The sequence below is a fragment of the Diabrotica undecimpunctata genome, chromosome 8 (genome assembly GCF_040954645.1).
Source record: "Diabrotica undecimpunctata isolate CICGRU chromosome 8, icDiaUnde3, whole genome shotgun sequence".
NCBI classification, from domain to species: domain Eukaryota; kingdom Metazoa; phylum Arthropoda; class Insecta; order Coleoptera; family Chrysomelidae; genus Diabrotica; species Diabrotica undecimpunctata.
In genome coordinates, this window is record NC_092810.1 from 1,954,827 (window position 1) to 1,968,529 (window position 13,703).

The following is a 13,703-nucleotide window of genomic DNA, read 5'->3' on the forward strand; positions in this document are numbered from 1 at the left end:
GGCTCAATAATAAATGACAACAACAACATCAGTCAAGAAATACAGGCACGGATTCTTAGCGGTAATAAGTGCTTTTATGCATACAAAGACTTAATGAAAAGTAAGTTACTGAATCGTGAGTCTAAGCTGAGAATCTACAAAACAGTAATTAGACCAGTGGTCACATATGGATGTGAAACGTGGACCCTCTCAACCACTGATGAAAATCAACTGAGAATATTTGAGCGCAAAATACTAAGGAAGATATTTGGACCAACCCAATGCAGCGATAGTTCGTGGAGAATTAAAATGAACCACGAGCTGGATGAACTAATGCAGAGCGCAGATATTGTTAGATTTGTAAAGTCACAAAGACTAAACTGGCTTGGTCACCTAGAAAGAATGCCAGATAATCGAGCTGTAAAAGTAGTCCAGAGATGGAAGCCCCAAGGAAACAGAACAAGAGGAAGGCCCCGTAAAAGATGGATAGACGACGTAGAGAGGGATCTTAAAACCATGAACATCAGGCAGTGGCGAAGGAAAGTATCCGACAGGGCAGAATGGAAGAACATTGTTAAGCAGGCCAAGACTCACAAAGGGTTGTAGCGCCATTAGAAGAAGAAGACTTATCTATTAGTAGTATTATATATCCCTTCAGTTGAGCCCACAAAACTAATCTGGGCTCAAATAAAGGGATATGCCGCGAGAAATAACACAACATTTAAACTTCAGGATGTTGGTAAACTATTATCTGACTCCATACCAAAAATTGCATGCCATATCGTCGAGCTACTGCCACAAAAAAAAACGAAATCGTTGATCACTTAGAAATGAATTACATTAGCAAAAAAATCCAAAACTGTAATGAACTGCAACAGAAAGTTTCTGCGAAAGTCATCAAAAATGTAAATCAGATCAATCTAAGGTACGAGTGCCTCAAGCTGATATGTACTTGGTCCAATACTTTACATACTGCACAGCAATGATATTACTAACTTGGGCAAGATCTTAGTATAACGTCGGCTGATGATTCTACAATCTTGGTGTTGGAAGAGACTACGAAGAAGCTAACAGAAAAGTGCAAACATCTATATACCTAATTAATACAAAGGGACGATCAAGGCAACCTAGCTCTAGACGAAGATTTGCTGCACTTCCAACAAGATGGAGCACCTCCTCACTATGCAGCTCCAGTTAGGGACTGGTTGGATACTAATTATCCGAACAAATGGATTGGAAGGAGAGGTCCTATTGAGTGGTCCCTAAGGTCACCAGACTTACTGCCACCTGACTTTTTTCTGCGTCACTTGAGGAATTGCGAGAAAGAATTACGCAAGCATGTCGTGCTATTACTAGAACAACATTTGCCAAAGTTCGTGCAGAATTTGAAAATAGGCACGTATTATTGTTTACAAAACAACGGAACACACTTTGAACATTTACTTAATTGACAAGTTTCACAATTATTGCTTCACTCTGTATAATTATTATTTTTACCATTGGATAGTTTTTTTATAGTCTTTTCAATGATGTATCACTATTAGGAGTTTGCAATTTAAACTTTTTTGGTTGTGGCGGGTGGGGCCTAGGGAGTTGATGGGAGTAAGTTCTCTTTCATGTCATTTTAGTTCTCCCTTACTATCCAAGAAACAGTTTCAAGCATTTTTCGATATCGGTTTTTGTTCCTGAGATATAGCCCATTGTAAGTTTTAAAATTGAGCCGCTGTATTGGCCACAGCGAAGAGAAGAAACAGAGAAGAAACCTATTGTAGGGTTTGTAGTTAAATATTATTTAAATTTCTCGTTGTGTAATATTACAAAACAAAATACCTTAAACTGAAACCGTATTGTTGACAAAACACATGTTTTTTTTTGCCCTTTTTCTATCCGAATTATCGAATAAAGGCCTCTCCCATTTCTCGCCATTCATCCCTGTTGTGTGCTAGGCGTTTCCGCATTGGTCCTGCGCCTCTTTTGATATCGTCGCTCCAGCGCATTTGAGGTCTTCCTCTTGGTCTCTTCGCATCGTACGGTCGCCAGTTTCCGACTTCTTTGTTCCATCTACCATCTTCTAGACGTTCGTTGTGTGCAGCCCATTTCCATTTTAATTTAGCTGCTTGTTTCGCGGCGTCCTTTATTTTTGTTTTGTTCCGGATTGCTTCGTTCGTTTGCCGATCTATTAGTGAGATACCAAGCATCTGTCGTTCCATGGCTCGCCGAGTTTTTCGAATCTTGGCCATGTTCTTTTTTGTGAATGTCCAGGTTTGAGCTCCGTAAGTGAGAACGGGAAGGATACAAGAATTGAACACTTTTGTTCGAAGGTTTTGGGGTATCTTTTTGTCTTTCAGTATGTATGAGAGTTTTCCAAATGCGGCCCATCCCATTCTTACTCGTCTGCTTATTTCGGTAGTTTGGTTTTCTTTGTTTACCTTGATATTCTGACCCAGATATATGTATTTTTCTACATGTTCCACTTTTGTTCCTTGGATGGTTATCGTCGGTTGATCATCTTTATTCGACATTAGCTTAGTTTTACTCAGATTCATTTTCAGTCCTTTTTTTATGGATTCCGTATGAAGCTCATCGATCATCGTCTTCAGTTCTTTCCAGCTGTCGGCTATTAGTACTACGTCATCTGCATATCTTAGATGGTTTAAATACTTTCCGTTTATCGATAGTCCCTTCGTTTCCCAATTTAGTGATTTAAAGATTTCTTCAAGTGCGGCAGTAAATAGTTTTGGAGATATGGTGTCTCCCTGTCTTACTCCTCGGTTGATTTTTATTGGCCTCGTTTTCATTCCGTTATCCATCGTGACTACCATTTCAGCGTGTTGATATATATTATGTATTAATATCCTATATCTAGAATCTATTCTGCTGTTGACCAGTGCTTCCTCAATAGCCCATAATTCTATGCTGTCAAAAGCTTTCTCGTAGTCTATAAATGCTAAACAAATTGGTAAATTGTATTCTTTAACTTTTTCTATTAGGACCTTTAGTGTGTGAAGATGGTCACATGTACTGAACCCTTTTCTAAATCCGGCTTGCTCTACTGGTTGATATACATCGAACTTTGTTGTCAATCTATTTATAATTATTTTTGTGAATGTTTTATAAAGTTCTGACAGTAGTGATATTGGACGATAATTTTTCAGATCTGTATTGTCCCCTTTTTTGTGTATTAATATTGTGTTAGCAGTATTCCATTCCTTTGGTATGTTTCCTTCAAATAGGCATTTATTAAAAAGTATTTTTAGGTACCTGATGACTTCTTCTCCGCCTTCTTTCAACATTTCTGCCAGAATTCCATCACTACCCGGTGCTTTATTTCTTTTCAATTCTTTGAAAACATGTATAATACTTATAAAAAGAAAATTAAGTAACGGATTTGTCTCAACGTTGTTGTGATAATAATGAATGATGTCTATGTTCCCCTGTGTGCAGCCACGCTGCAGTCTGTTGAGGGGTGCGGAAACGACGACCGTGTATACCTGAATGTGTATACGAGGGTCCTCGAAAGTTTTAACACCTATAGTAACCTTGATGTAAAAACTGCTCACAAGACTTATCTTTCAATTAGAGATAAACAAAGAATTCCACCAAAACATTTACCTTTTTATCAGTCTTGACCAGCACATTTATTATTTTCATTGATTTATTGCACGAATGACCTCTACTTTACTACGTCTCCACTTACACTCTTCACAGAAAAATTTCGTATTTTCTGATGTTAAAATATCTGACAATTTGTTGTACAAAAATAATTAGACCTGTTCATATCCATTAACACATATTTTTGGGTTCTTTCTATGTACTCTTCATTAACAAGAACTTTTTGAATAGTATTTTCTGCTCGATTGAGCGGCAATTTCTTGTGCAAACACTTTCCAAAACAATATCATTGACATATAATCTCTATGATAAAAACAAACGATTTCGAAATTTTAACAAAAGATTTGTTGCTGCACCGCAACCTTTTGATTTCTTGCTTGAGTTGCGTTCTCACTCACCTGCTTTTGACTTTTAGGACGTTCACTTCGTTGGGAAGCCATGCGGGAAAAATCTATTGTCGTTTTGTGTACAATACTGATTTTTTTTGCGTCGAAAGTGTAAAAGGAAATACGCGTATTTATCGGTTATGCTTTTATTGAATTATGGTGTAATAAAATCAAATTTTTGTTAAATTTAAGTGATACTTACCAGTTCAACCACGTAGTGTTCCTGAAAACAAATAAACACTACAAAAAAAATTACTACAGAATTAATAGAAGGCATCAATCATATACCGAGTGTATTGAAAACTGATATGAATAACATTGTAACTCTACTTACAATGTTTTTCAACTATGGATTAAATAACATCTATAAAGGATGACCTTTATTTTGGTCTAATTACTTTTATCCTCTCCTATGGAAATATAAAGTTATTTAACAAAATAACCTCGTTGTAAGTGCAAATTTTGAATCACTTGGTGGTAAAAACATTGTAACCAATGTTACAATATAGAAAATTTTATTATTGATGAATATTTTTTATAAAAACATTGTATACAATGTTTTTCCCGATCAATTTATTGAGTAAGATTTTACAGCTTCATTGTAAGTTGTGATACAAGAAAGCAGGGTAGTAAAATATTACTATAAATAACATTCAAATCAATTTACCAGGCTCTTCTAATCAGGAAGATGACAGACAAGTAGACTCTTTTTTATTAAATGTTGAGCATAGTGAGCATGTCTTAAATCTCAATATACAGGGTGAGTCATAACTATTGGGACATAGACTAAGGACAGGTTATTTGGATCAAAATATGGCTATTGGGCCAAATATGCCTTAATAAAATGCTGCTGAGAAAAAAGATACAGGGTGTTAAAGTTAATTTTTGCTTTTCGTTTTTTGCTAATAGTTTCCACTATCAAATACCAAATAAAGTTGCAACTAACGTAAGGTTTCCGTTTTGACGATAAATCAAAACTAAACACACTTTAACTTAAAAGAACTCACAAAAACTCAAACTAAATGTTCTACATGGTCTCCTCCGATTTCTATGCTTTTTCTAATTCTTTTTATAAAGTATTTTCGGACGTTAAAAAAATATTATTCTGTCCCCTTATAAGATTAGCTGCATTTTGAATGTATCTCCAAAGTTCGTCTCGTGTATTAATTTCATTGGCATAAACTAAGGACTTCATATGTCCCCAAAAATAAAAATCTAGCGGGTTGTACTCAGGACTTTTTGGTGGCCATTGAAAATCACTGCCTCTGCCAATCCATCGTTGAGGAAATACGTCATTAAGATGATTTCTAACAGCTAATGAAAAATGAGGTGGCGCTCCATCCTGCATAAACCACATTTTTCTTCTTACATCCAGTGACAGATCATCTAAAATATCACTAAGAGTATTTTCCAAAAAGAATAAATAATAATCTCCATTTAAATTCGGAGGAAGAACATAAGGCCCTAGTAGTTGGTCGCCTATAATGCCACACCAAATATTCAATTTAAACTCATGCTGAAAATGTCTAGCTTTATTAGCATGCGGGTTTTCTTCTTCCCAATAATGACTATTTCGCCAATTTAAAAACCCCTCGTCTGGTAAAAGTTGCTTCGTCGGTGAACATAATATTCTTAATAAAGTGTCTGTCATTGCGATGTTTATTCAGAATACGTTGGCAAAACTGTAACCGTCGTGGAAGATCTGTTGGAAGTAAATTTTGAACAGGAGTGAAGTGATAAGGATGAAGGTTCTCTTTTTTTTTAGAATTCTAACAATAGACTGACTTACTCCTGTTGCTGCTGATAGATGTCGTGAACTTATTTCAGGATTTTCATCTACTCCAACCAAAAGTTCATCTTCTTGATTAGGTGTGATTTATTTCGGTCGACCACCCCGATTTTTAGTGTGAAATGACCCAGTTTCACCTAAACTACGATATAATCTTGCAAAAGTTTTGTGATTTGGTTGCCTTCTGTTTGCGTATAACATTCCATACCTTCTGGCTGCCGAGCGACCGCAAAAATTTTCTTGTGCGTATACGCAAATCATATCTCGCATTTCTTCATTAGTAAAATGATTGTGACGAGGCATTTCAATCAAAAAAAGTAATGATTACTTTTAAAAAATGCAACATTACACTACACTGTCACATCAAAAATAATTTTCTCTGAACAAATGACATTTACCAACAACAATTATCTGACAGTCCAAAGCATACTTTTCATAAATGAAATAATATTTGAAATCCTTTTTTAAGACTCTAAGCAGTTCGACTGCGTTTTTATCGAAAACGGTTGAAATTATCATGTTTAAACAAGAGTACCAATTTTACGTAAAAATGATGTTTACGTCATATTTTCTAATAAAAATTACTATAATTGGTTTCAAATGAGTGTAGAGCAATAAATCATGAAGTGTCATAAAATTTGCCTGAATTTCGGTGTCGTCATGGGCGTAGGCAAATGGACGGATGTCAACTTCGTCGTCAAAAATTGATGTACCTCAAAATATCATATTTTGGATATTTTGTGATTTTATTTAATTTTTCGATTAACTTATTCTTCAAACTCGTATTCCATTATATGGTCATTAAAGCTAATTACATTTTTATTTATAAAAACAAAGTCACTTCCTTACTGAACGAATAAAAGCATAGAAGAAACTGATAAGGGTATGACGCACCTCCTAATATTACTAAGAACTAAAATAAATCAACATGAAGACTAATAACGCGTAATGAGGTTTTACTTACACTTTCACTATAATCCCTCTTTTATTTTATTATTATCATTCGACATTCGAGTTAGTAATTGTTACTACACCAATTAAACGTACAGTAATATTGTGATATAGAAATAGTGAAAAAGTTATAAAATGGCGACATTTACTCCAAAGAAAAGAGGTGTAAAAAATTCTCCGCTATCTGTTAGTGAAAAAGTTATAATTTTAAATGTATATGATTGCATAAAACACGATCACCCTAGTTTGTCTGTGCAAGAAAGTGTTGAGCGATGTGCCCGAATGACTGGAATTGGACAGTCCACGATTTTTAAATTATTGCGAGAAAGAAAGATATCAGGCCAGTTAAGTCCATGCAAGAGAAAATCAGGAAGACCAATAAAAATCTTAGGTGAAGACACCAAACGTGACATTCGAAGAAAAGTTCATTCGTTTTATTTTAAAAAGGAAATACCCACCCTTGACAAAATACTAATGGAGATAAGCCAAGATAACGATATTCCTTTGATATCCAGAAAACTTTTATGGAAAACTTTAAAAAGTATGAATTTTTCCTGGGAAAAGCACAATCGAAAGGCACTATTACTGGAAAGTGATGAAATCATTTGCTGGAGACGAAAATATTTGAGAACTATAAAACAGTACCGCAGAGAGCACAAGAAAATTTTTTATCTTGAGACGTGGATAAACGAAGGTTATATAGTCCAAAAAATGTGGCAAGATAAAAATGTAACAAGTGCTCGCCAAGCTTTCATAGAAGGCCTTTCGACGGGTATTAAAGTGCCTTCGGGAAAAGGGAAGAGGATTATAATTGCTCACATTGGAAGCGAAGAAGGATTTTTAAAAGAAGGTTTGTTAAGCTTTGAGTCGTGTCGGACGGGAGATTATCATGAGGACATGAATTCGGATGTCTTCGAAGACTACTTCGGGGAAATGTTAAAATTTCTTCCAGCTGATTCGGTCGTGGTTATGGATAATGCAAGCTACCATTCAAGGCGCATAGAGAAGGTACCAACTTCAGCTTGGAGAAAGCAAGAAATTATTAACTGGCTGTCAAATAAAGGTATTCAGTTTGAGACGAATTCAATAAAGAAGGAACTACTAGCCGTAGTAAAACAACATAATTCTCGCTTCATAAAATATGCCGTAGAAGATGTAGCAGAAAAGTATAAAGTAACTGTGCTACGCCTACCGCCATATCATTGCGAATTAAATCCCATAGAACTTATATGGGCACAAGTTAAAGGATATGTTGCAAGGCACAATACCACATTTAAAATGAAAGATGTCAAGGTATTGTTTGATCAAGCCATTATGGAAATCACATCAGAAAACTGGCAAAAAGCAATCCAGCATGTTTTAAAAGAGGAAGATAAAATGTGGGAACTGGACAACTTGGTCGATCAGGTGGTTGACCCTATAATTATAACACCAGGGGATGATGACAGTTCTTCGGATGAAGACTATAGTGATGTAGAATTGTAATAACGTATCCAGTAAAGTTTTTGTAGTTTTTGTGAATAAATTGATTTAAACTCCCCACAAGTGTTTCAATATGTAAAGTTCATTCGTGTGTGTTTGTGAGTATTTCCCGATTTCGGTTCGTATATATTTATTTTATTGTTACATTTTATATTTTTTTAATAACACTGTTCTGCTGTATTACATTTTTATTTCCTTTAATATGATTTTTAAGAATGCATATTCTTTTGTCAATTAACCCACTAGCGCGCCTCTGGCTCAGTGTTTATCTGTCGATAACAATGGACTAATCCCTTAAAACAGGGTGATACCTACCTGCTCTTTATGAAACGACAGAATTTTGCAATGCGGACGGAATTTATTGACGGATTACCCCGTAGCGCTTTTGAATACTTCATGAGATTTTATTACTCTACACTCATTAGAAATAGATTATAAAAAGTTTCATCAGAAAAAGTTTAGACTCAATTTGATCATTAGGAATGATCCACGTGGCGCCCTCTATGACAAAACGTAAAATTGTAAATAAAATACTATTTCTTGTCCAAGATTATGCCTCTGTGCCAATTTTGATAGCAATTTCAGGGAAACTATTAGCAAAAAACGAAAAACAAAAATTAACTTTAACACCCTGTATCTTTTTTCTCAGCAATTTTTTATTAAGGCATATTTGGCCCAATAGCCATATTTTGGTCCAAATAACCTGTCCTTAGTCTATGTCCCAATAGTTATGACTCACCCTGTAGATTCCATAATTGCCTGCCGTTTATTCACTATAAAACCATTAGATTTTAAAAACCTCCAAAAAGTAGTTTTATGACACTAGGGGATTATTTTTTCTTTTTTTCTTAATTCACTAAAAGTTTATTTAAAGTTGGTGAGTTATTCACTGAATACATATGATATATTGTTTCCCGTATAGCTGATAAATGAAAATTCGGTAATACTCGATGGGCACCAGAATCCTTTCTTTTTTTTGTTTCGCAACACTGGACCGTCTTTTATAAGTTCGTACACAGTGGATCGTGGTACTTGTGTCAAAAAAAACCGTCTTTTTGATCGCTTCTGATTTAACCATTGCCGAAAGAAGACCTAAGAAAAAATATGTAATCTTACTTTTTAAGGAATTCTGCTCGGAATTCTGTGTTTTGTATAAATTAATTAGACCTGTAGACCTATTACTGTATTTCTGTATTACTTACGTCTTTGTTACGGTATGTAAGGTAATGGAATATTCTGAGGATGACTACCTTCCAAACAAATAATCTATTTTGTGGTATATGAATTTTCCCCATCGCTACATACTTGTATATTTCACTAACATACTGCCGGGAATACATACTGGGAAACTAACTTCTTCTTCTTAAAGTTCCATCTCCTATCGGAGGTTGGATATCATAACGGCTATGGCCACTTTGTTGGCTGCTGCTCTGAAAAGTTGTAGTGAACTACAGTTAAACCACTCTCTAAGGTTCTTCAGCCAGGAGATGCGTCTTCTTCCTATGCTTCTTCTTCCTTGGATCCTTCCTTGCATAATAATTCTCAGCAGCTCATATTTTTCTCCTCTGGTTATGTGACCTAACCTTATGGAAACTAACTTACATACCAGTAACTGGTAGACTGAAAATAATACTCAAAATCTTTGCAACCGTTTACTTATAGTGTTCATTTTACAGGCCATAGCGTGTTATACCCCGAAAATATTATGGGACATGTCAGAAAACAACTTGATGAGGACTCTGGTCATGGGATTGAACATCGGAGTGTGCCAAGAGAAAGAGAAGAACGCCAAAAAGGAAATCATTTTAGGATATTTGATGGATCACGTCAAGGTGAGTAAATTAACTTTTAGAAAATGCCAAAATGTAACGTAGGAAATGGAATTAGTAAATCAATATCGATAAGATAAGATTCTTTTTAATGTTTGCTGAATTAAATAATACGTTAAAATGTGATGGTTATGTAATTGTTTCAAAAATTTGCTATTAAATTTACAATTGTTATTTAACTTGAGAAATAAGCAATACGAATGAATCGGGTGTCGTGTATTTGTAAATATACTTTATCTAAATTTACCAAAAAGTGGATTTTTATTAAAAAATACAATAGATTTTTGTCAGTTGTGTGTTTTTGCAATGATTTTAGGTATCCGTTATTTTTATTTCTATGATAATATATCATGGCATCATTCTTTTCGTATCTTATTCTCTTTTGACGACGTGAATATCTCATTAACTCTTCTCGTATAGTGTTTAGCTATTGCCATTACATTATTTATTATTACAGCTTCATTTAGGATAAAAAATTAAGAAATAAACCATATCATTTATATGAAGCTTACATTTTTTATGAAAAAGTTCTCTAATGCTGAAAAAAGTCAGTTATTTTTTTCTACACAACCCTTTCCGAAAAATAAAGTTTTTTTTTAGTGTCCTTAATAATTTGAGCTGCTTCTTTGGTAGTTGTGGATGCTTCCCCGAGCTGGAAAAACCTGGTCTCCGCAGCTCTCATTGCTTCTTGGATTGTAGGACAATCAAGGCCGTCTTCTTCTTCTTATTGATTATCTTCATCAACATCCATTTCATTTCTTTATCACTTAGAAATTGAAATGTTTCTACCTGATCGTCTACTGAAATTTAGGAGTCAAGATCAGTTCCAAACTCTCTCTGGTTTACATTAAATTTTTGTATCCACTCTGACAAAGTCATTTCGCCATCCTCGTCAACATCCTGAACATTGGAAGAAACGGCAGCCAATTTAGCTTGACGAAAGCACTTACAAATTGTCACTGACGTAACCGCACTCCAAGCATTGTCTAAAAACTTAACTGCATTAAGGATGGTAATGTTCACGGGTTCCCCATTGTCCATACAAAAAATTATCCTGTTCAAAAACTGTTTCCGGTAATGGCACAAACTTCTTATGACTCCTTGGTCCATAGGCTGCAAGATACTCTTGCAGTTGATTGGTAAGAAAATTAGGTTGATATTGGTCAAATTAAGCTTGGGACGGGCTGGGCTGCACAGTTGTCAACTAAGAGAAGAATTCTTCTTTTTTTTTTTAAGAGAGTTTCTTGTCCCACTTTCTCAATTTTTCTAAAAAAATAGCAAAAGTCATTCACGTTTTTTTGTTGGCTGTGTAGTTTACAGGCAGTGTTTTTATGTTTTTGAAACATCTAGGATGTAATCTTTTCACAATAACCAAAAGCTTTCTTTTCTCTGTACCTGTCATGTTTGCACAAACAAAAGCCGTGACTCTTTGTTTTGAAAGCTCTTTCCACCGACACATTTTTGATTTTTGAAATTTAAAGTTTTGTCTGGCGTTAATTTGTAAAAGACCAGATTCGTCGCCATTGAAGATATCTTCATCCTTGTATGGTTGCCTTAGTTGTGGCCATATGTTTTGTAACCAATCACCTGTCACGTTCTCATCCATACATTTTGCCTCTCTAACAATTTTCGCGAAGGACATTGAGTACCGGGCTTTAAACCGATCTAGCCAGCCGTTAGAGCATATGAAATCTTCACCAAACCGTTTTCCTCTGTAGCTTTCGCCTTTAAAAGTGGCCCGGACACAGGAATATTAGAACTGTGACATTGCTCGAACCATTTGAGTAGAGCTGAATCTACATTTATCGACGTGGACCAGCCCAAATGGAGAATACAAGAACCAAATCGACTACATATTGATTAGAAACAGATGGAAGACATGTTTTACAAAAGTAAAAACTAGACCAAGAGCTGAATGTGGATCCGATCATAAATTGTTATGGGCTTGCTTCAAGATGAAGCTAAAAAGAACAATGCCGCACCAAAATCAAAACAGGCTGGAAATTTCAAATCCGAAAACATTAAAGGAAACTAGTATGTTGAACACAAAAGACAACCCAGAAGAAATGTGGAAATGTTTCAGACATGCCATAGAAACCTCTAGGGAAAGAACCAGGACCGAAAAAAAGATCTTCAAGAGAAAACATTGGACGACAGACAGAACGCTGCAAATTCTCGAAGAGCGAAGGAGAAGGGCACCAGCCCTTACCAGCCTTAGTTTTTATGTATTGTTATGTGGACCTTAAAGAAAGCGGATAAAATTAAACTGGACGCTTTTGAAATGTGGGTATACCGCCGCATGTTAAGAATATCCTGGATTGATCATCGCACTAACGTATCGATATAAGAACAACTTAAAGTAAAGTCACCGTTACTCCCTGCTGCAGTCTATATTGCAAGGTAAAGTCAAAGGTAAGCGAGGACCCGGTAGAAGGAGAATATCATGGCTGCGGAATTTAAGAACATGGTTTAAGAAAACCTCAACGGAGCTGTTTCGAGCCGCAGCGAGCAAGGTCATTATTGCCAATATGATTTCCAACATCCGAAACGGATAGGAACCAGAAGAAGAAGAAGAAAGTAAAGTCAGAGATATTTGCAGTATTTTGGACACATTGCTAGAAGAACTGGTGTGGAAGAACGATGGAAAAACTGATAGTCGAGGGTAGAGTTGAAGGAAAGAGACCCAGGGGAAGATCTCCAAGCCGTTGGGTAGATCAAACGAAACTATTGATTAACCAAGGGTTACATGAAGCCGAACAACTAGCCCAGGACAGGGAAGGATGGAGGGAAATCGTGAAAAAACTGTAAAGGCCTGATGGTGTCACCACATCCCAAAAGGGATTAGGACTGAGGAGGAGGATAAATCTACATCACCACCAATGCACTTCCTAATCTTTTTAACATTTTCTCCCTCCTCATTAAAGGCTTTTAAAATTTCGTCCTTGTTTTTTAGGATCGAGCCGACAGTCGAATTAACAAGTCCAAATTGCCGACATACATCAACAATTTTTCGACCACTTTCAAATGCTCTTATAACAAGCACTTTATCTTTAATAAGCAAAGCTTTCCTTTTAGTACTACAACTTGTCATATTAAAAAATAAAACGTTAATTACTAAATTAAAATCAAAAAACAAAACGAGCCGAACACAATTTCACGATAGCAAAAATTTCTTAAACTGACTGTTCTAAAACAGAAAATTTGACTGTTAGAAATGAGAAATCGTAAAACTGTCAAGGTCACATAACTGTACACAGAAGGGATAATCGGGATTTCTCACATTCTTGGAAGGAACAATGCCGTTAAGCCAGAAACGCATTGCACTTAATTCTTCATAAAATAAAAAACGGCAACCTACTGTAAAAGTTTATGACGCTATAGACGAGGCTTAGGTACTTTATTTTTAGTCAATAAAACCGAGTTTTTAATAATGTTATCGAATAGTTTTTGGCAGAACCTATTAAAAATTGACATTACAACCGAGATCACGTAACTACCGAGGCTGTAATATCCAAGTACCACTGTATTCACTGGAATCCATATTGTATCGTCGTAATATTGTCATTTCATCTCATCTACTGTTTTCTATTTTATCTTGTGTACCATAGAGGAATATTTCGTGCTGCGCACACGAAAAAATCCCCAGAAACCCTAAACGAACAGAAAAGCCACTGA

The 13,703-nt window shown here is 35.5% G+C and overlaps 1 protein-coding gene across 1 annotated transcript in view; it reads left to right on the forward strand.

Annotated features, from left to right (window-relative positions):
• Window positions 1-13,703, forward strand: part of ogre (optic ganglion reduced) — a 51,168-nt gene that overhangs the window by 22,665 nt on the left and 14,800 nt on the right. Inside the window, exon 3 of the mRNA XM_072542185.1 lies at window positions 9,876-10,031. Coding sequence (XP_072398286.1) covers window positions 9,876-10,031 — 156 coding nt within the window. The remainder of the gene's footprint in view (window positions 1-9,875; window positions 10,032-13,703) is intronic.